General features: G+C 42.2%; 1 protein-coding gene across 1 annotated transcript; it reads right to left on the bottom strand.

Annotated features, from left to right (window-relative positions):
* LOC149316751 (START domain-containing protein 10-like) lies at window positions 1-23721 on the bottom strand. Its single transcript, XM_089518753.1, has 6 exons — window positions 22998-23721; window positions 5068-5215; window positions 3179-3282; window positions 2415-2532; window positions 1051-1103; window positions 1-438 (listed from the first exon to the last, which is right to left on the bottom strand). Exons 1-6 carry the CDS (start codon window positions 23157-23159, stop codon window positions 226-228), a joined length of 798 nt encoding a protein of 265 aa, XP_089374879.1. The 5' UTR covers window positions 23160-23721; the 3' UTR covers window positions 1-225.
* Between the last annotated feature and the right edge of the window lie 348 nt (window positions 23722-24069).

Here is a 24069-nt window from a genome sequence, read left to right as displayed (position 1 = left end):
TGTATTGCTTACAAGCAACAGTGCTATGTAGCACTCTGATGTGTGTATCTGTGTGTGTGCGTGTATGTCTGTGTCTTTGGAATAAGAAGTGAGCAGGAGCAGAGAGATGTATGCCCAAGTGCATGGAGAATCACTGTGAGGACTTCTGTGCTCTGGCTGGTGGAAGACCCAGATCCAGACCACAGGAAGAGGATGAGCTGCCTATCCAGATGATGGTAGCTAGTCTCAGGTCTCTTCATCACTGATGCGCATCCTGTCCTCAGACAGGCCACTCTCATCAATGTTTTCCAGTGAGTCAGCATGCTGCACGGAGAGCTCAGCTAAGCTGATGCTGGGCAGAGTGTTCTGTTCTGGGTATACCCAAGGCTTAAAGCCAGGTTCGTGCCTTTGTTTCCACTCTGGATACTTTAGCCCAGCCTTGTAGATCTTCTTCATGGCCTACAAAAAGGAAAGTACAAAGATTAACCTAGGTCAGTGTTTTCCACAAAATCTGATGGCCTATACACAAGGATGTGGTGGATTAGTGGTTAAGATGCCAATCTGACTATTGTTAAGATAGGAAGGTTGGCAGTTCGAGGCCCAAGTGCTGCTTGATGGGGTGAGCTCCCATTACTAGTCCCAGCTTCTGCCAACCTAGCAGCTGGAAAGCATGCAAATGCAAGTAGATATTAGATACCACTTCAGTTGGAAGGTAACAGTGTTCAGTGCAGTCATGTTGGCCACATGACCACCAGAGTTGTCTTCAGACAATGCTAGCTCTTTGGCTAAGTAATGGAGATGAGCAGTTGGTTACAACTAAACATTCACGTCAAGGGGAAACAAGGAATTTGAAACAGGAGGCAAGCCCAGGGCTAATGCAGGGATGCAGATCACCTGGATAGCAGTGAGTTCAGAGGGGAATGGAGCCATGTTTAGGCTGTACAAAGCTAGGTACTTGAGAAGTCAGCAATACAGACAACCAAACCTGTCTGGTTTGCTTTACATTTGTACTGTTCCCCTAGTATTGCCACTCTGCTATTGCATAGAGTCCCATGCACACTTACAGCTTACCTTTGGTGCCACATACTGTGAGACTTTATTCACCACCCACTTTGGTAACGAACCTAGAAGCAAGTCAGATTCTCTAGTCATTAATTGTAAGTCGCCTCAATTATCATTCTGACAGAGAGGCAGGGTAAAAATAAAGAAGAAGAAGAAGAAGATGATGATGATGATGATGATGATGATGATGATCCTCTTTGTGTAACCACCTGTCACATAATAACTGCATTGTTTTTGTACAGGTCCTACTCTTTTCAATAGGAGCTGTCTTATGAGAATATGCTAGTCAATTGTTCCCCATGGGTTGGGTCTGTTTCCCACTCTGCCATCTTTAATGGTATCCCAATTCTGCCATGTAGTTTAACAGTACAACTGCCACTACAGGATCCTGTTTATGCCTGGTTGGTATTTTTGGCATCATATCACACCTTACTGAATTTACCTTTTGCTTTTCTTACTGATATATTTTTGGATTTACTATTGATTAAAATGAATAATGCACTGTAATAATTATCAAATTGTGAATAGGTAATGCTCATGAATACAAAACAATTACCTAGATAACTATTTCAAATTTATGATTCGTGACTATTTTGACACCATTGCCACAATTGTAACCTGCCTCCCAACCTACTTTACTTTGCATCAGCTATATGGGAGAAGGAGAGCTATTCTACTCATCATCAGAGCCTTAGTTCACCGATGCCTCCATCAGGTTTTGATGAGCTGAGCCAGGAGATGTTACTTAGGAGATTAGCACACTGCTTTTATTCCTGCACTAGGTTCTGGATGTAAATGCACAAGGACGGATTCTATCACAAAGCCCCATCCCCAGGCAGTACTCATCCCATACTCAACCCAGGCTTCTCCTAGACTGTTTAAAGAATGGGAAAATCCTATTCTTTAAAAGGTCCAGGAGAAGCCCGGGTCAGATATGTGATGAGTACTGCCCAGGGACAGGGCTATGTGATAGAATTAGTCCCTGTGTGTTTACATCCCACACCTAGCATGGGAATAAAAGCTAGTGCACTAATTTCCTTAGTTAAGTACTCAAGTTACAAGTGATACAGGTTTCTGGCCAATATATCTGAGTTAGCAATTCCCAGTTAGTCATGACGTTCACTGGGTGACCTTTAACCGATCACTATCTCACACCTTGGCTTACCTCATTATGTTGTTGGGAGGGTAAGACAGGAAAGGAATGAGAATACACATGCAACCCTGAGCTCCTTGAAAGAAGAATGAAATATAGATATAATGAATAAAATAACACAGACTTTCTTACTCAGGTGGGCACTAATGAATATTTTTCCCTTTCTCTCTCCTAGTCACACACCCTCCCTTTACTCAACCACCGTCTTGACGATACTCACCTCGAGGGTCCACTTGGGTAAGGTAGTAAAGAATGCAGCCCCTGTTGCCAGTTGCCTTGATCAGGTAGCCTGTCTGCAGGGATATGGCTCTCACAAATTCTTTCCGAGGTGGATACTTCTGCAGAGAGACCTCAGAGTTTAAGGCCAGGTTCTAACACAAAATAATCCTGCAGGCACTGATCCACTTAGTTTGTGGATCACTTGTGGAGTAGTTCAACATGCATCATGGGTTTAGCGAGGTCTCAGTTTACCAAAAGCCCTTGGGGGATTGAAGAGGAGTTATGATGGGGTGGTGGTACATGAGGAAGGTGGGGAGAACCAAGCAGAAAGATAAGTGGTGAGGGAAAGAGCATTGCTACTGTGGAGGTGGTGGTGTCAATAAGTGAGACCCACTTACTTGTTACAGGGGCCTGAAATCCCTTGACTCAGCATGAAACCATCTCATGAACAAACTGTCCCATGAACTTTTAAGAGGTTGTGGAGGGAACCAGGAAAGAGAGGTGTGTTTGTGTGTGTAGAGAGTCCTATATAAGAGGTTGATTATGAAATAGACCTGTGATTCCTCACGGTCAAAGGACAGAATTGGAGAGGAAAAAAACTTGGGTAATTATTACAACCTCTGCCAAAGGGGCCACCCTCTTCCTCCTCCTCACTAGCAAGGTACCAACCCAGGGACAATAAGCACCCCTGTTTCCCAGTGAGCTGTAGCAGGACTTGCAGGCAACAGAGGATCAGCTGCTAGGAGCAAAGAGCATGCAGCTCACTGGATGTTTGACGCTGTAGTTGATGATCATGTAGTCATTGCCGAGGGGCAGCCAGGATCGCAATGTAACAAAATCCCTATTCTTCAGAGGACTTGGGCACCTCCCTGAGAAAGGCACACAGACAGACAGGAAGGGAGAGACACAGAGAAGACTGTTAGCAATGGCATGGTAAATTAAAAACAAAGCAAGTCTAGTGAAAACTTAACTACTAATATATTATGTGATGACCTTTTATTGACTAGAGTGAAATGAAAACTCCAAGGAGAAGTAATGTATCACTCAAGAGAAATTTGAATGACAACGTGGCAATGTTTTCATAGATCAGCCATTGTTTCATAGATCACCCCTTGTGTTGCATGTTTTTTCCTTTCTGTCTCCTGGGGGGAACTGAAAGAAAGGAGTTGGGCCTAGAAGTAATACTAACATATACATGCCAGAAGTGAAGAGGGCATTTCCCCCAAGGAATATATCAAAGAATGGGGAAGAAAAGCAAACATAAATTATATTGATATATAAGTCCAGAAAAATATGTGATGGAGGGACACATGGAGGCTCATCATTAATTAAATTACAAACCTACCCTGCAGTTATGAATGTCTTCCCTACAGAAACACATGTCCCAGAGCAATGCATGTGGTTTCCAGATAAATAAATTATTTCCCCACGTACAACATACTACAACTTTTCCTCTGAAGCAATTTGATCTTTCTGTGAGAGGCACAACATACTGAGTTAAAACATATCAGAAAGAAGCAAAAACAAATGCATAATTATTTGAAAGGAGCTAATTACTCAGAAGGACCTGAAATGGAGCTGGGGTACTGACTTTAAAGAAAGGCTGTCAAGTCCCTAGTTTGCTGATGAAATTACCACTGGCTTTTGGCAAGACAGTTGCATTTAATGTCAACCTTGTCCTCTCCGTTGTCTATTTTAAGGGTTGAATCTCAGGCTACATTGCAGGATTGTAAAGTACAGATTACTAAAATAATTTATGTGAAATGTGCTTATGTAAAAACAAAACAGAACAAAAACAAAAAATTGTTTTTTGTGGGGTTTTCGGGCTATGAGGCCGTGTTCTAGAAGAGTTTTTCTGACATTTTGCCAGCCACAGCTGCTGGCAAAATGTCAAAAAAACCTCTTCTAGAACAGGCCTCATAGCCCGAACAACCCACAAAAAACTATGGATGCTGGCCATGAAAGCCTTTGACTTCACAAAAAAACTAGTGTTAATGAAGAAGCAGTAGTATGTACATTTCTAGCTCTTATCTGTCCCCCCCCCCCAATGACTCAACAATTTTTTTCTACCTCTACACCATAGTTTTTGCTCTTAACTTTTCATTTTTGCTGGTTTTAAATTCTTTTTGATAAATTACTTTTTAGTTTTTGTATCCTGCAGACTTTAAGTATGTTTTATCTGTTGTAAGCAGCCTAGAGTCCTGAACAAGGAAAAGGGTGGGATATAAACAAAACTGCCACCACCATTATTGCTTTACACCAACTGCTGCTTTCCAAAGACAGTCCTATGGCCCTTTCAAAATGCCACATTTTAAGAAAATTTAATGTCATCTTTAAATTCAAAATTATGCTTATTACGTAGATATTCACATTAATGAGCATAATTATAGTCTGAGTGAAGAATGAGGCTTGTTTGTAGAACCCCTGCTGATTTTTTGTTGTGATGCAAAGGACTCCAGGATTTAATGAATTACTGTGTCTGAGTATCCCTATGGCTTTTAAAAACAACAAACAAACAACAACAAAAGTCCCTTAATCAACAGTTGCTCCAGGCCAATATATGGATGGTGCTTGAGAAGCATAGAGGTGAGAAGCATGCTAGAGAAGCAAGGAGTTCCCTGCCAGTCAAGTGCATGAAGCAAAATGGTGCTCACAGGAGTAGTATCCCACATCTGCGTTGACAGTCAGGCGCCCGATGTCATGAGTCTCAATCATATTGGAGTCCCATTTCTTGCGGTAATGGGTGTCATGTAGAACATCATACAGTGTTTCTGGAGACACATCCTTGCACGTGATCTGCATCTGTGTGGAATGGAATCAGTCTGGTTATCCACTGAAGAGCATTTAATGAGCAGAAAAACTATGGGATCATTAGACACTATGGCAAAAAAAGGAAAAAAAAATCACCAAGAGATGGCATAAAGCCTGGATTGTGAAAGTGGAAAAAGCCTAGAATCTTTCCTTCAAACATGCCCATTTCTGTATGAAGGGAGGACAGAAGCTGTATGCAGGTTTTTGCATACACTCACCCACCCACCCACCATCATGACTAAATGCCAGTGTGTTTGTCCATTTCTTTTTCTTAAGCACATGTTTTGATAAAAAAACTACTCCTGTTTTCTGTGATCATATAATGTAAAAGAGAAAATGAAACATATGAGGACATCTTCAAATATAAATTCCTCACCATGGATTGGATGAATGATAATATCATAGGCCCTATACAGACAGACCAAAATAAAGCTGCTTCAGGTCACTTTGGAGGTATGGTGTTTCAATGATGCATGCGTCCTAAGAGTCTGGAAGCCACACCAAAGCCGCACTCCAGTTAAACAGCATACAGTGGTGCCTCGGGTTACGAAATTAATTCGTTCCGCTGTCAATTTCGTAACCCGAAAGGCTTTCGCAAGCCGAATCCCCATAGGCGCTAATGGGGAAAAGCCGCGATTTGGTGTAAAATCGCGCCGAAAAGCACCAAAAGTTTTTTCGTAACCCGAAAAAACTTTCTTAACCCGAAACAGTTTTTTTAAATTAATTTTTTTCGTATCCTGAAAATTTCGTAACGTGGGTAATTCGTATCCCGAGGTACCACTGTATCTCCAAAGTGACTTTCTCTTCTCCAGGCTAAACACACTGAGCTCCCTAGCTGCTTCTCATAAGGCATGGTTTCTAGAACTTTTACCATTTTGTCATCCTCCTCTTGACAAACTCTAGCTTGTCTTGAATTGTAGTGTCCAGAACTAGACACAGTACTCCTGGTGAGGTCTGACAGAGGAGTTTATCGCACACATGTTTGTAAACGTTCCGAGGTCTCAATGGTAATGGAACGGAACGGATTTTATCGCATCGACTCGTTACCGAAACTTTGCAATGGGTTCCCATTCCGTTCGCGTAAAATGTCCCCGACGATTCTCTTCCGTCCTCCCTCACCAGTAAACGTTATGAAAATGGAAAATCCTCTGTGTGCGATATCCTAGGCGTTCCAATTGCATCCCCGTCCGATCCCTACAGTTATGACGGGCCATCATGATATCTTTCCTTTACCAGGTTCCCTTGCAAGATGTTTTAACGACTTTCATTCCTCAAAATTATAGAACATCTAGACATGTCTCTATATGAAAAATAAAGCAGGAAACAGTGGTTGATACCAGAAAAAGATTTCAGGTAGGTATGGTAGGTTTGGAATAATTGTCCTCTTTTACCATTGAGAAAATGTAGGACAAATTTTAGACCAAACTGTAGGACAAATGTAGGACAAAAGTAAGCCAAAAATGTTGGACCTTTTTCTGAAACGTCCTACATTTTGGGCTTAGTTTTGTGCTGTATTTGTCCTACAGTTGGTTCTACATTTTGTCCTACATTTTATCCCTGGTAATAGAGGACAATTATGGCAACACAAAGGTAGGTATGCCTTAATTATCCACTAAACCCAGGAATAAATGTAAACTGCGCATCCGCAAAGACAGGGAATGGTCGGGGCGTCATTGGGATGGGACCTTGCTGTGCGGTGATATCTGTTCACAGCGAGGTCCAAAAACGACAACAGGTCATTTTCTCCATTAGCGGTGTGCGATAGCGATCGTTCTTTTCGCGTTCACATAACGTTAAGAAGACTTAATGCAATAGCGTTCGTCGTCAGCCCATTTCCTGATCTGTCCGCCTTGTTAACAGGAATGGAACGGGAAAGTGAGTGCGATAAGGTTCCAAAACAGAACAGAGTGGCACTATTATTTTGTTTGATCCAGACATTATACTCCCACTTATGCAACCTAGAATTGCACTGGCTTTTTTAGCTGCCACATGACACTGTTTACTCATGTTCAGCTTGTGGTCTACTAAGACTCCTAGATTCCTTTCACATGTACTGCTTCCAAACTAGGTGTCACCCAGCTTATATTTGTTCATTTCATTTTTCCTCCCTAGATGTAGTACTGTATATTTGTACCTGTTGAAATTCATTTTGTTAGTTTTGGCCTAGCTCTCTAAATTGTTAAGGTTATTTTGAAATCTGATCCTCTGGGGTATTAGCTATCCCTCCCCGTTTGGTGTGATCTGCAAATTTGACAAGTGTACCCTCTTTTCCATTATCCAAATCAATTTACAAAAATATTGAATAGTGCTGGGCCCAGTACAGAACCCCACTAATAATTTCTCTCCAGGATAAAGAGGAGCCATTGGTGAGCACTCTTTCATTTTGCTCAGTCAATCAATTCCAAATACACCTAACAGTAGCATTTATTAGCTTGTTTACAAGAATATCATGGAGACCTTGTCAAAGGCCTTACTGAAATCAAGATGTGCTATATCTGCAACATTCCTTTCATTTGCTAAGCTTATAATTTCATTAAACAAGAGATAAGATTAGTTTGATATGAAACCTATGTTGAATTTTAGTGATCATGGCATTATTATCTAAGTTCTTACAGACTGTCTGTTTAATGAAGTACAGTGCGCTTGCTCCATACGCGGGTGCACCATAGGCGGCTTCCTGTTAATGCAGAAGCCGCATTGCCATTAAATGAATGGCATGTATACCCACCACACATGTGCATGGTGCCGCCATAAGCATGAACCCCATTCTATTGAATGGGGCTCGAGTTTACGTGGGATTTGCCTTACGCGGGGAGGTCCGGAACAGATCCCCCGTGTAATGCTAGGCTCCACTGTATTTATCTTTTGCTTGTCCACTATTACCAGGGACAAAATGTGGAACAAATTCTAGACCAAACTGTAGGACAACTGCAGGACAAAACTCATCCCCAAATGTAGGACATTTAAGAAAAATGGAGGACCTTAAATGTGCTACATTTTGGGATGAGTTTTGTCCTGCAGTTGTCCTACAGTTTGGTCTCGAATTTGTCCTACATTTTGTCCCTGGTAATACTGGACAATTATGGCAACCCTAGGAAACATGGAAGATAATTTCTATTAAAATACCCAATAAAACATGGCCTGACCAAGGATACAATCAGGAAACCATTATAAACTAGTAACTTTATGGTCCATCATGGCCGTGATCATTTCATTTCAGAAACAGGTCCCAGAGTCTTTTAAACAATCATAGTGTTAAAAACGGTTGAAGTTTTGTTGTTGCAGCAACCACCAGCTCAAATGTTGCAAGCAGAAATTTTGGACAAGTGCTTCTCTGTGAGAGAGATAGTGTGCATTTCAAGAAAGGCTCACACAAACACTGGCTTGAACTACACATGATCCTAACCATCTAGTTCGATCAGGATGCTTAACACTGCTGCTCTTATTTAAAAGGAAAACAAGCCCATTGGTGAAGCCAAACCACCAAATGAAGTAGCAATTTCCCTTCCTTTCCTCTACCCAGAATCACAAGGTGGAAGAGAATAAAAATGCCCCCTTGTTATGCATCCTCCTGAGCTCCCAGTTGGCATGGGGCAGACAGGAGCAAGCAAATGGGTAAACAAAAGAATGTGGCAGCTGCTCCAGTCTCTGCTCCCTTGCCTGCCTGCCCTGGGCACCTTGGCGGGCAGGGAATGCCAGGTCTGCAGTGGTACCTAGCGGCAGAATCCGATCTGACACCTGCTTCCTTTCATGTCATTGGATGGTGTAGAGGAAGGAGAGCAAGAGGCCTTGTTTGCCCTCCTCCTTGCCACAGCCCTGCCATTCAGCGAGAGAGTGGGCACTTCCTGATGGCACATCCATTGCTAATACTTCAGTCAGAAAGCACTGCACAGCTGTTCTGTCTTTTCCTCCTGAGCAGATTTTCTCTTGAAAGGGGAAAAAAAAAAAGATGAAAGAGGCAATGGTGGGGGGGAAACATGGGAAGATGGCAGGGGTGCCTGTAAAATGCCATGATTGATGTACAGGGTGCTTCCAAAATAAAACTCTTTTCTGGAAACATCAAGACAGGCAGGGAAGTTTGGAGATCATATTGAATTAGGAATTACTTTTTAAAAATCAATCCTAACACATTAAGCATAGTCATCATTTGAGGCAGAGTGATGTGTCAGTAATGTGTTGTGAATGCATTATTTTAAAATTTATCTCAAGGCCTGAGAAGAGGGAAATGGAAAAAAAAAACACCCCACAAATATGCTGATTTTTTTAAATAAATGACAAATGCACATTACTCATTATGCCAGAAACCATGATGTGTTGGCATTGATTTAAATTTTAAAAAGAAAGAAAGAAAGAAAGGAGGTGTTATGTCCTCATTACCACAAAAAGTAAGGTGTACAAGTAATATTGGTACTTGTTAGACTCTGCCAAGGAGTGCAAATATGTGAGAGGAGAAGACAGCTGTGCTTTGAGCGACTACCTTTCTAATCTGGGGGTGGAGGGAGTGAACAAGAAGAAAAGTCTGCTCATAGGTGAGAGGCTTCTTGGTGGAAGAGTCCCTCCCTTTTTTTCTTTTACAACCTCTGCTAAAAGAAAAAGGAGGAAAGATTGCTTTTTCCATTTGTGTTTTTTGGATGCATCATCACTGAATCACTCCATTTCCCTTCAAAATAAGAGTGGAAGCATTAAGCACTATTTTAATGTCATGTGTCATTAGTCCCTGAAGCAGAGTGACAAGCCTTCTTTGGAAGCACATATTGAAGCTAAGACGGCTAGATGCCCCTTATTTATAGTTTTCCTATTTTAAATGATTATTTCTTACACTAGCAGATGTCAAAAATTTGTTTCTAAAATGTTGATTTAACTCTTGACATTGTCCGGAAAGCACAATTCTGGTGAAACAACAGGAAACAGTGATTACTATACACTTGATAAGAGAGAGTATGGTGGAGATCAGCAGAATTAATGTACAATAGCCCCACATTCTTTCTTACGCTCCCTCTGATCTTTTCTTTCATCCTTAGTCTTGGCTGAAGTGAACCTTGGCTGATTTTTTTGAAAACCTAATCACATCACTGATTAATTACAGCTTGATGATAATGAGCCAATGAGACATCCTGTCTTGTCTCATGAGGAGATGCTCATGTAAGACTGATTTGGTAATGGCTATGGAGATTCGGTTGGCCATAAACCTGCCTCATTGCAGAGGCCCCATGTTGAATGGGGATGGCAATTCCTTATAAGAGAGCAGTGTCTTGATTAAAGCGTATGCAGGCCAATGAACTGAACAGAACTCTGCTTCAGATAGAGTAAAAGATTCACCGATGTGTTATTCAATCAGAGTAATGATCAGCATGTGTGGAACTTATTTCTCCTTTGCAGACTGAAATCAATTTTGTGCCATTTCCTGAGCATTATTCCCTCTTCCACAGTTGCAGATGGGTAAGGAGACTACTTACACTTTTGCAACTTTCTCTTACCTTTGTCTGTGTGCACATAGTGGGTAAGACTCATCTCTATGCTGCCAACCACACAGAAATACTGTTTCCCATGAGACTAGAGGCTGGTTCACATGTTCCTGAATGCTGCATGCTTTTCCCTTTGATTCTGTGCACTTGTGAACTGGCATGTGTTTGTTTTTAAAGTACCAGTGGATATGACAAACTTCTTGGGAATAACATGTGAAGAGGGTGCAGGATTGGAGTTATGGCAGCCAGATGCATTCTCACTCTCCTATCTGTGCTGGCCCGGTTGCTCCACCTTTGAAAGAGCATGCTAACTGGATTCAGAAATAATCCAGTTTGGCACCACTTTAACTGCCATCACACAGTGCTATGGAATTCTGGGACTTGTAGTTTTGTGAGATATTAAACCTTCTGTCAGAGAGCTCTGGTGCCACAACAAACTACAAATCCCAGGATTCTATAGCATTGAGCCATGGCAGTTAAAGTGGTGTTAAACTGGTTTATTTCTGCAGTGAGGATGCAGCCTTAGGGGTCATTCAGACTACGCTTTACCCCAGATCAGAAATCGATTATTTCATGTGAAGTTCATATTGGCCCCAAATCTCCCACAAGCCAATCAGAGGCATGCACAAGCGTTTTGTGGCAAATGCCCCTTAGCGTGGGTCATTTGCAATCGGGGCAAAAGCCATCTCTTTTGAAAAACCCTGGGTTCTGCTGAATATGAACTTGCCCCTGATCATGATCGGGTCAAGTTCAGGGGAGGGATTTAGGTCAGAGGGAGGGCAGTGGGCAGGGCATTCCCTCCCCTCATCGGGGCGAAGGAAGAGGAGGAAGGAGCCAGAGGAAGGATGCAAAAAGGGGAATCTGACAGGAGGCAAAAAGGGGGGATCGGGGTGACTGATGGGGTCAATTCAGGGCAGGTCAGAGGGCCAGAGCAAGCCAAGCCTCTGCTCTCCAGCAGGGACCTTTCCCTTTTAATTTTTATTTTTTAAAATTATTTTTGGCAGTCTATGCGCATGTTTTTTGCAATAGATATATAGATAGAACGTAAGCAGGAGGAAGAGTCAATTCAGGGCAGGTCAGAGGGACAGAGCAAGCCAATCCCCTGCTCTCCAGCAAGGACCTTTCCCTTTTTATTTTTATTTTTTAAATTATTTTTGGCAAAAAATGTGCATGTTTTTTTGCTTCAAGTAGATATATATTAGCTAGAACGTGGCTAGCTGCTTGTTCGCTTTCCCTTTCATTTCCTCGCTTCCAGCAAAGGGGAAATGCTGAAAGGATCACTTTGTAGGAGGCTTTTTTCCTTTGTAAATGAATGCTACAATCTGAATGTTACAACGTTTCTCTTTCCAATTTGGCAAATTGGCAAATTGATACAGAATGCTTTTGCTACTGTCTCTAAGGAATTGAGGGGTAGCCTAGGAAAAGCAAAAAATGCATGGCTTAGCATCCTTTTCTGGCATTCCGAGGTGAGGAATTTATTATTATTATTATTATTATTATTATTATTATTGCATGTGTATGAGGCATTCTGGGGTGGCAAGGAGGGGGGATACAGGATGCAGAGATGGTATTAGCTTGCATTTTGGGGTTGAAAATGGGACCAAGGGCAGATCATAACCTGCACTGACCCAAATGCCCACAAAACACACACACACACACACAGAGGAGGTTTTTAAATTTGACAAAAAGTGTGCATTCTGGTGCCTGCTTTTTAAAAAAAAAAAAAAAAAGGAGGGGGAAGCACACTTCCAATGCCCCAATGAGTGCTGGAAACGTCACCTATGATGATTGCAGAACTGAAATTTGGTTGACAGCCAGGCACCTTCATTTTAAACTCAATTTCTCCAAGAGGGCATTCGGGTTAAAATACCCCTGATTGGTAGTCAGCACTTGCCTCTGGAGAGATTCGGGGAGGGAGAAAGTGAAGCTTCCCAGTTCCTTCCAGCGCAAAAGTGCCAGTGAGAATGGGGGCCTTAGTTGCCCCCAAACAATCAGAAACATTGCATTATCAGGATTATCAGCTGTTGAGAGTCTTCTAAATGTATATTCATCTCAATGCTCCTAGAATCTCCTTTCAGACTTTTGTTCTGAACATACATTTGGGAACAGAGAGGATGGGGTAGTATTTGTGAGACACTGGAGTAGGTTGGTACATGCACATGGTTGAAACTGGTTATGAGTAAGGGTGTATGATTTAGGTTGGGCCAGAACCCATTGGACTATGGACAGACCAATTTCCTCATTATTTTTTACATTGACTACAACCGATGTGCCTGCAACTGCTTGACAACTCTCTATTCACAAAGAAAGCTTTAGGACCAAAATATTCCAGCAGTTTGATATTGTCATCTATGAAGCTGGGTCTGGTGCTACTTCTTTACGCACAAATTCCAAAGTGTCATCTTTGAAATTTATTTCATATAGAACACAGACATGGAGCCAAAGTCTAGGGCTCATTCCTACTTACACTGAAATCGGAGTGCGATTCGCATTTGCTCTGTGTTGGTAAATTGATTCCAAAAGGTTCCTTGTTCCATTATGAAAGCAGATTTTTTCATTACCCCTTATTATCACTTCTTTTTGGCGCAGTTGTCGTCCCACTAGTTTGCACCACTTCAAAATGCATGTCAATCATCTGTGCATCATCAGTGATGTAAGCGGGTCCCTCCCAAGCCCCTGCCGCACTTTTTTTAAACAATTAGATTAATTGCATATTCAGTTGATTGCTTTTGCAACTATTTGCCTTAGCAAATAGTTGCAAAATCAATGAAATGAATATTCTATCAATTTAATTTAAAAAAGGTATAAAGGCAAGGCTGGGGGGGGGGGGAATGGTGGATCTGCCAAAAACTGGGAAAGGATGGTAAACATCCCTCTGCCATTAGTCCCTCCCCTCCAGAATGAATCGATTCTGATCTATCATTTCCACTTATTGAACTCGCTTCAGAATCGATTCTTCTGAAAAGAACCATTTTGAAACTACTCTCTGAAAAACACATTTTTTTTCCTTTGCCTTGCTTCATCATGACAGGATTCAATCACATTGTTTCAAATGGGAACGAGGGTCATTTACACCGATTGGCAATTCATTGTATTTCATAGTGGGAACAAGCCCTAGTAACTGTATCTTTTGGAGTAACCCAGGGCCCTTTCACACAACAGTTATAGCATTATGATTCCACTTTAACTTGCCATGACTATATTCTGTGGAATCCTGAGATATGAAGTGTGCTGAGGCTCTAGAGTTCTCTGGTCAAAATGCTAAATATCCCTCCCTAAATTGCAGAACCCAGGATTCTGCAGCATGAAACTATGGCGGTTAAAGTGGAATCATAGTACTAATACTGTGTGGTGTGAAAGGGCTCCTAGATCTTGCTGTGGGGTTCATAACCCTAGGTCCTTATCTGTGGACATCTGGGTTCAGTTGATACACTGTCATCATCTGCTGATAACTGCCTCATTTCACATAGTCTATCTTGAACCCTTGTGCAAATGAGGAATTAGGAATGAGTAAACAATCTCAGCATTTTGAGCACACACAGCCCTGCACTTCCTACATCATTTGTGGTCCTACACTTTCAGCTGAATGTACAAGTAGGACTAATATAAAACATAAGTCTGTACCATGCCCCTGATGATCCATGGAAGTCATCAGTTGATGCTGTAATCATTAGGTAATGAATGCAAGATTTGGGAAACCCTAGAGAACATCTGTGTTTGCAGTGGAAGGGCTGCTTGTCCACAGTACAAGAGGAGTTAACCACACAGTTAGCTATCAGTGTGGTTAGCTTACATGATTGAATTAATTGCCATTGGCATAAAGATGGCCATAATGGCCATAGGACTGGGCACATGGTGATGATACAACACCAGCAGTGTTCAATTATAGAGGCCACATTTCATCAGTTAGCTCCTGTGGCTCAAGCTGGCTTGCCTGACCATGAAAAAGAATTGCAGGTCAGTTGTGAAACTATTTTAAACAGTCACAACAAGGAACTGTGTGGAAATTTTAAAGACTGGCATTTAAGGTGACATAAGCTCTTTAGGGTGTCACAACACTCTCTTGTTTTTGGTGAGAAAGATGACACTTTGGGATATGTGCATAAAGAAGTAACAGCAGACCTGGCTTCATAGATGACAATACCAAGCTGCTGAAATATTTTGGTCTAGAGAGCAAGGGATAATAACTCACCTGAAGTGAATCAGTAGCTAATTTCCAAACAAAGACAGCTTTTATGGGTGTGCAGACTGATGATGGAAGAATATGGGCCCTTTTATATTCTAGCGGTAGGATGAAAACAAGTATGAAAAGAGAGAAAGGCCAATTTACAAAAAGAATTTCTCTAATTACTTGGGCTCTGGTGAGTGGCTCATTAAAAATCCAACAAGGCTAAAAGAGCAGCTAATCCCCAGGCCATAACTGCTATTGGAATGTGTTGAGATAAGTGCAGGTGGATGGGTATTCATCCATAATGCAAAAGCTCTCTGAAGGACATAAGCTCAGGGTGGCTTTGCTTACAGATTTCATTATTTTAGTACCACTAATCATACAATAAAGAACTAATCTTGTCTGAATCCAGCCTTTACCAAAGGACAGAAATTTTCTGCAGATCTCTCACAGAGAATAGGTGGAATTGTTTTTGCAATAGCAGATGTCTGATTTGATTAGAAGAAAGATTAGAGGGAGCCAAAACCCAAAGAAGAGCATGTTCTGCAGGGACATTTTCTGTCCACACATGTTCTATTCTGCTGCATTTGTTCACAGTACCTTCTTTGCAATCATCTCAATCAACCTTTCTGGCACAGGGCTGGGGAGATGTATTTGTCTGGCATTCAGATGCATTTAAAGTGCGACTGTGCTCTATTAATGGGCTCTTGGCATAGATAAGCTATATTTGTGTTTGTCCAGATAGATCTATGTTTGATAACCCTTGTGATTAACTTCTTTCACTTCTTAACTCTGCCTCTAGTTACTTCTCTTGAGTCTCTGATCATTCATTCAGTATTCTCATTCCAAGGGGGACGTTCTTCCTTTACTTCTTTCTGGGGCCCTAGGCCTGTTATAGTTCCTCACATAGTCTTTGGGTGACCGGATCAAATATATGGCTTACAGTACCAGCTACTTCTCTCCACTTCAGAACTTTTCTCCTCTAACACATATAAAGACTCTAAGTTCTTTCTCCCTAATCTGACTAGCAGCAGTCACAGAGTTCTCCCATTGGGTCATTAGGGGCTTACTGCCAGTCCACAAAGATAAAAGAAATAGATAACAGCGACCTACGTTTGGAACTGCTATGTGTTTGGATTTGTTCTGAATGACCTTTCAAGAGGTCTTTACAACCCAGTGCTTCTGACTGCAAATCAATTCAGGACCTCTTCCAACTCTATAAATTTTTATGCTAAGATTTTAGTCAATGGAGCTATTAGTAGAGATGCTCAGGGCAACTCTCCTCAAGGATCTAATGGCTGGCAGCATTCTGTTACTGTGTTTTAATGAGCTGGGATGGCCCAAGAAGAAAGAGGCCTTGGATGCTTCGGGATATTTGGGAACGTGCAAATTGAGTCTGGGGTGAAAGCAATAAAAGCAGATTTTAGAGTTCAAATCAATTTGAAAAGGAGAGAATAAGCCACCTTCCAAGGAAATCTTATTGTTCTGGGTTCCTGTCTTAGACAAAGGATGAGATACAGGAATCTGTTGCAGTGCTGTCTTGCCCCACTTTATGCTCAGTCTGTATGGGGATGTTCCCACTAGGTGAAACCCCGCGTTCTGAATCGAATCCAAGGAGTGGCGTTCCTATTAGGATCCGATTTAAACCTAGAACGGATCTAGAGCAACCCGCAATCGTCCCCACTACAAATTGAATCGTAGAGCGGTTTAAAATTTTGAATCGAGTTTTCGTCTTTTAACGCGCGTTAAAAAAGATGTAGGGTCTGACCTTCGTTTTCCCCTTGATTCGAGTTAGGAACCGGAGCATTTAAATAGGAACGACAGCCTTTGAAATCGGGTTAGCTGGATGGGAGGAGCGGAGTGCGATGGGGCTGGCCTTGGGGGAGTTGCCCTTTCTGTCCCCATCCGTCGTGGCTGTCGCCATTTTTGCCTCCCTCACCCCTTTGTCCGCTGGTCTTTCAATAAGAGATAAGGATTTGTTTTATTTTTTATTTTAATGGTTTACAGGCGCTTAATCTCTTCAGCGCTTTAAGCGAGGAGCCTTCCCTTCCCTGCCTGGGCGAGATCAGAGCCCAAGCGGGCTGTTTCTCCCCATGGGGCGTACAAAGCGAATTTAGGGAACCGAAGCTCTTTCCAGAGGAACTATGGGATGGGTTTCGCAGGAAATCCCTGCTTCATGGCTCCCAAGACAGTCCATTCTATTCTATTTCAGTCTATTTAGCCAGTGTTTAAATCTCTCTATTTATCCATCCATCTGTATGTATCCTGTCTGTCTCTCTGTTTGTCCAACCATGTATGTATTTATCTACCCATATACATCTATCTATCTATCTATCTATCTATCTATCTATCTATCTATCTATCTAATTATCCAGTCTATCTCTCTGTCTAGCCAATGTACCTATCTAATTAGTCTGTCTGCATGTCTCTCTCTCTCTCTCTCTCTCTCTCTCTCTCTCTCTCTCTCTCTTTCTCATAGCATAGTAATCGCCAGAGTGTTGAAAGGGGTTTGAGCGCTGGATTATGACTCTTTGGTCACCTTGGGCCAATCACACTCTCTCAGCCTCTGGTGATGGCAAAAGCCTGCTTACTGGAATCCTATTCTATTACTCACTATTCTTAGATAGCTCTGCAGTGATTGATATTTATACTGTTTGATACTGATGTGGTGGTTTTCTATAGGAAATTTTCAATGTTTATGTCAATAAAAAAGACTTATGCTTTGTTTATATGTTTTATTCTTAAGTCATGGCCAGTTTTGCAGAGTTAGGATTTCCTCAAGTTGTTGGAGCAATTAATGGGTGCCACATCAAAATCATTGCTCCTGCTCATCAGGGTGTGCAATCTTCCCCAAAGATTCTCTCCCCATGGGGTGTACAAAGCGAATTTAGGGAACCGAAGCTCTTTCCAGAGGAACTATGGGATGGGTTTCGCAGGAAATCCCTGCTTCATGGCTCCCAAGACAGCCCATTCTATTCTATTTCAGTCTATTTAGCCAGTGTTTAAATCTCTCTATTTATCCATCCATCTGTATGTATCCTGTCTGTCTCTCTGTTTGTCCAACCATGTATGTATTTATCTACCCATATACATCTATCTATCTATCTATCTATCTATCTATCTATCTATCTATCTAATTATCCAGTCTATCTCTCTGTCTAGCCATTGTACCTATCTAATTAGTCTGCCTGCATGTCTCTCTCTCTCTCTCTCTTTCTCATAGCATAGTAATCGCCAGCGTGTTGAAAGGGGTTTGAGTGCTGGATTATGACTCTTCTCCTTCCCTCCTTGCCATCTCAGACCCAAGGCAGCGATGCCTTCGGTTTGGGAAGGCAGGGAGGGAAGGAGAAACGGCCCGTGCCAACTTCTCCTTCCCTCCTTGCCATCTCAGACCCAAGGCAGCAATGCCTTCGGTTTGGGAAGGAAGGAGAAATGGCCCGTGCCAACTTCTCCTTCCCTCCTTGCCATCTCAGACCCAAGGCAGCGATGCCTTTGGTTTGGGAAGGTGGGGAGGGAAGGAGAAACGGCCCGTGCCAACTTCTCCTTCCCTCTACCCACTGAAACCCACTGCCTTCTCCTCCTTGATCCCGTTTTCCAACCCTGGGCTTTGGATGCAGAACAGTCTCTACCCACTGAAACCCACTGCCTTCTCCTCCTTGATCCGATTTGGCAAACACACACACACACACACACACACACACACACACGCACACTACAGACAGACAGACCAACGGACACACACACACACGATTATATATGAATACTCACACACACATGCATATATATATATATATATATATATATATAAATGCATAAACACACAAACATATAGGTATATATATACACATATTTGTGTGTGTGTGTGTGTGTGTGTATATATATGGTAATTATAAAGTAACAACTTTTTTAATTTATGAAAAAACCCTCATCTGTAGTTCCAAACCCACTGTAGAAATAATACAGTTTGAGACCCCTTAACCTGCCCTGCTCGGTACTAAGGAATTATGGGAACTGTTGTGTTTGTGAGACATTTATCCCCCTCTGCCAGAGAGTGCTGGTGCCATAATAAACTACCATTCCCAGGATTCCCTAGCACTGAGTTATGGCAGGTAATATGGGGAGACGCAGAAGAGGACGTTTGAGCGATTAAGCACCTTCATTGGTCCATTTGAAAAAAAAAACCCGCCAAAAATACATCGATTCACAAACAGTCATTGAAATGGAAATGATGCCAAAAGATAAATCGCTTCCAAATTTTCCGGATTAACGTTACGTCATTCTGACGTACTATTGATTGACAGCTCCAAATAAGGTATGGAGGAGAAGAATCGATTTATTTAAACACCGATTTCATGCCAAGTAGGAACGCTTGCAGGTAAAAACTTCGGTTTAAATAACCAGATGGGAACGAAGAATAACGCGTTTCGGAACGCGAGATAACACCAGGGTTATTTTGAATCGGTTTTATTAAAAATGTATTTTAAATCGTTTCAAATATTAAGTGGGAACAACCCCTTCGTGGTATAAACAACCCTTATGTCATATAAACAGCACAATGCTTTTCTTCCTTCATAAGGGCTAGGCCCCAGGGATTTCTTGCTGCTTGGTAATGTGGTGTTCACATATAACCAAATTATGTATGACTTTAAACACATGACCTAAAAAGGTCTTTACACCACCATGTTATTCTGATGAAAAATATCTTAGTCACAGTAGTTTGCTGGGGCTGAACTTCTTGCTCAAGGGGTGGGATTAATAACCAGAGGATCAGATTGGCTATAAGAGGCAGAGGAAGCCACACAGATTTTTGTACAACAAAGAATCAAGCATAACAGCAGCCAGCCCTTTTGAAAACACATCACCTGAGGTTAGTTCACTGCAATGCATTACTTAAGTGTCCTTCGGATCATTGTTGGGGAGGAGGATATGAAGAACCCTAGAAAAGGTTGACTTTACCTACGGTAATCCTTCCCTCCATCCCACCTGTCTCTGTAAAGCTCACCTGACTGTCATCTCTAGGCAGTGCAGTATAGTGGGGTTGGTCCCTCAAAAATTTCTTCACGCACTTGTACTCTCTCCATGCTCTCAGATGAGGTTTTTAATCATAGAGTTTTACCTTCTCATGTTTTCTCACTGCTTCTTTGTTGTTGTTTACTGAAAAGATCTGAGCTTTATGAGATGAAGGGTTCCTTGGACTAATAATGAGATGGCACTGAGCAGCTAATTCCATCTTTTTCTCCTGAAGTAATCGGTTTGGGCGTCAAAAAAGTGAGGAGGGGGCCTCTACTGTACCCAGTGAATGGGAGAGAGAATGAGTAGTTGCTCCTCCAAGAAGCAAGCACATTTTGGCTAGTCACCTCTTCACTACTCAATGAGAGGGCAAACAAGGAGGTGTCAGGTCATGCTCTGCCTCTAGGCTTAATCCCACCTGCCCATCTGGAGCCTGGAAAGCACGTAAGGTTTACATCAGAATGGAGAATCATATGGCCCTCCAGATGATATCAGACTGTAATTCTCAGCGTTCCTTGTAACTGGCTATGCTGGCTATGACAGCTATGACTATGCAATTCTGACTCCAGATTTACATGCATGTGTGCTAGAGACAACATATATCCACTAGAGACATTTGCAAAGGAACCTGAGGACTTTTGGAACTCAGACTAGGATTTCAAAATACATAGTCCTTGAGCTAAATGGGGTGTACTGCCAGTTAGGAGGATATATCTTGTGTTCTATTAGTTAGGCAAAATGAGACTTGTGTTTAGATATAGAGAGGGATAGCACTGATACTAAACTAAAATATTTGCCCTACTACTTAACATTTAGCTCCACTCTTATCTATTCCATTCCCATAAAAACAACCCGTCACCAGAGTATATCATAACATTGGACTACTCTACTTCGAAAGGATCTAAATACCCAAAAGGCAACAGTTCATGTCTGATCTTGGAAGCTAAGCTGGGTCAGCCCTGGATAGTGCTTGGATGGGAGACTGCCAACAAATACCAGGTGCTGTAGGCTATATTTCAGAGGAAGGAACTGGCAAAACCACGTCTGAGTATTCCTTGCCTAATAAAATCCTATGGGATCCTTCTCATTTATGGGGTTGCCACTGGTGGATAGGCAACTTGAAGGCACACATACACACGTGCTACTCCAGTCCTTTCCAGTAATATGTGGATAATAACAATGGATTACTTTGTGGGAACTTACACTGGCTCCAGAGTGCCACCCCCATCCCCAACTATGTGCTCACACTCATGGACATAATGGTGGACTTCATTTGCATTGGTTAACTAAATTTTTAGTGTTGACAAATGCAATAACATTGTTCATTTGTGGGTCTTTTGCTGAAAATATGACTCAAACCCGAAAAACCATGCACTCTGGTCATTGCTGCTGCTTATTGTGTTGGGTTGTCCAGTCACAACTACACTCAAGTTCTGGATTTCTCCACTGCACGTTATGGGAAGTAATCACCATTCCAAAAGTATAGGCTAAAAGAATGTATGGAGGTAGTTGTTGGTGAACCAGAAAGTATCTTCTATAGGCAAATGGTTACTTGAGTCATGGCTATGATTTCACTTGTCAGCTAAACACACTGAAAGGTGCTGGCAGCTTTATTTCTCAGGAAACAGTTGGTCAGGATTGTGCATGAATATTGGTCTCATATCCTATGTTCTACAAGAGCTAGATTTGGGATTTTTAAAATTGAATGCTGGGGATTTTAATAAGCTAGCAGAGTCTCTGAGGCCTGAAATGGTAGGCCAAGGGCTCCAGCCTTCTTAGCCTGCTAGTTAATCTGGCCATGGTCAAAGAGCAACTTGTGGTTAGAGGCTTCCATGTCAGGAGTGCAATGAATCCATGCTGGCTATGTATGTATGTACATACGTATGTATTTATGTTTTAATTTGTATCCCACTTTCCCCTGACATAGGACCCAAGGCAGTTCAAAATAAGGGTTTATTTCCAATTTAAAGAAGCTATCCAAGGTGCTGACACTATCTGGGGGATAGGTGTCAGAAACCCAGACAGCACATTTCAAGGATGGAATAAAGCCCAGAATGGATTCCCTACACCTCTGGTATGGAAGTGACAGGCCTGCACTTGCAAAGATGTGCAGAAAATATCTAAAACCATTGCAAGAAAAGGCAATGTCCTTTGTTTTTTTTCCTGGAAAAAGCCAACCAAGAGCCAAGGAAATCAAATTTGAAAAAGGCCTAGCAACTCACATCAACTCCTGTTTTCTATTTTCAACACGATCATAGCATGACCAGCAAAAATACCTGTACCTAAAGTTTTTTGAGCAGACATTTAAGTGGGTGCAGCTTGTGAGAGAAGTTGGATTAGTGGGATATCCTCTTCTACATAACCCTTAATGGGTTAATTAATTTTCCATCCTCATTTGTCCTCGTGTGCACAGGTAAATAAAGTTTCATTTTGTATTGCTCCCTATCCTTTTAAGTGAAGATATGCAGCAGCCTCCCCCTCAAAAGAAGTAATTTCAGTGGGTGGGAATCAGAGTCAGCTTCGACTTTTTGTGAAGACCAAGCACAGCTCAAAAGTTTGGGCTTCTTTATAGCTCACAGCTAGAGAATAAACAGGAAAGGCTGCATTGTCATAAGGCTGGGGCAGAGTCACTGAAAAATACAGAGAATGAGCTTTGTGGATTCTCCTCTTGGCGCTCTTTATCTCTGTTTCAATTTAAGAACAAAGAAACAGAAAGAATTTTAAAAAGAAACTTGAACGGAGAGATTTCTATCTGTAGAATGTGCTTGGAGGCTAAAATAGGAAAGATGTCTCATAGATAAAAAGATCAACGGAAAAGAGGTCTTTTTTTTTTCTAAGAAGGAGCCTCAAGCATCTTCCTCAACCACTAAAACAGTGGCTGAGTTGAAGCATTGCACCTTCTTCTGCCTGGATGGAGCAAGAGTTCCAGAACTGAATGCAGCAAAAGGGAGTAAAAGTGTGGGCACTGGGCAGCATATTTCTGCTTTATAGACTAGCATTTCTGGGACAAGGAGAAGGGAGAAAAGGACCCCGAGCATAAGCAATGGGACAGACCAGGTAGGCTGTGTTGCAGTATTCATGCATCTTCGGCCTTAGTGATCTGGGCATGTATCTTGGCTAGGGTCCTTACCTTGATTTTCTGGACAGCTATGTTCTCCTTCACCTGGCTCCATACAGTCACGCCTCCTTTACTGTACTCTCTGCTCCAGCCTTCCTGGTTCTCACACTGGTGCCGGAAACTGCTGAAGTCAGAATCATCTGGGATGTATGCAACCTCCCCTCCCTTAGACATGGATGCAGCGTTCTTCAGGACCACCAGGCCCCACCCAGTAGGCCACCTGAACTGTACAGATGCCAGTCAGCTAGAAAAGGGTCCTTGCTGCAGGGGCTTTTGGGGAAATTTTACTGGGTTCAGTTCTGCTTGATTCTGGTCATAGCAACCTTGCCTGTATCCATTTCTGCTTCATAGCTCTTCTTCCCTGAAATTTAACAAGAGCTTTTCTCTGTGCCAGCCCTGATCCTGTGAAGAAAGGACTATCTGCAGCTGTATTCTTCTCTCCATAGGCTACATCATGTGGTTGCTCAGTGCAGACAGAGAGGCTCCTTTCCTGCAGTCATCACTGCTGCTGCTGCTGCTGCTGCTAAATCTGGGAGCTCAGATGTCTTCTCGGTCTTGCCAAAGGGTACTGTGCTCTCCTGAGTATTCCTCTATGTTTCAGCAGATAATGTACATACTCATGCATACATGTGTATGGACTTACACTTCTATTTTCTACTCTCCAGCAGCCTCTAGCCTTCCCTTCTGTCCCTCTTCCATCGCTTTTCTGCTTTCTGCTTTACTTAACCTGCCTCTGACTTTGCAGCACTGTGTTACAGAACCAGCTGGGTATTTGCCAATAACAGCAACAGCCGCAGTAGCCACCCAGCCAATTCCTATGATGGTTTCTATCATGGTATGCAGGATGGAATCTAGGTTTCTTACCCTGCAAGGAAAGAAATGTGGGCCAATCAGGATCTGTGGAAATAAAAAATGTGTTTTCCCTTATCATTACGTTCTGTAGCTAAGAGGCAGAATGAGCATTCCCCAGTGGGTGATTGTTGGATTTTGGGGTGGAGGCAGTAGCACAAAATAGTTTTCTAAATCCAAGAGACCTAATACTCTCTTCTAGAGGTGAATCTACCACCATTTAGCTCAGGAATCA

This window comes from Sceloporus occidentalis, unplaced genomic scaffold, assembly GCF_023333645.1.
Source record: "Sceloporus occidentalis isolate IW3139 unplaced genomic scaffold, rSceOcc1.0.p SCAF_3, whole genome shotgun sequence".
In the NCBI taxonomy this organism is placed as follows: domain Eukaryota; kingdom Metazoa; phylum Chordata; class Lepidosauria; order Squamata; family Phrynosomatidae; genus Sceloporus; species Sceloporus occidentalis.
Note: the sequence above shows the minus strand (reverse complement) of the source record. Positions and strands in the feature narration are given on the sequence as shown.

Bases quoted from the DNA above. Each gene is read 5' to 3' on its own strand.
- LOC149316751 (XM_089518753.1), bottom strand. From the start codon at position 23,159: ATGTCTAAGGGAGGGGAGGTTGCATACATCCCAGATGATTCTGACTTC. The intron at 5,216-22,997 runs GTAAGGACCCTA...CATTCCACACAG, and splicing joins TAGCTGTCCAGAAAATCAAG to ATGCAGATCACGTGCAAGGA. The intron at 2,533-3,178 runs GTGAGCTGCATG...GTCTCTCTGCAG, and splicing joins ACTACAGCGTCAAACATCCA to AAGTATCCACCTCGGAAAGA.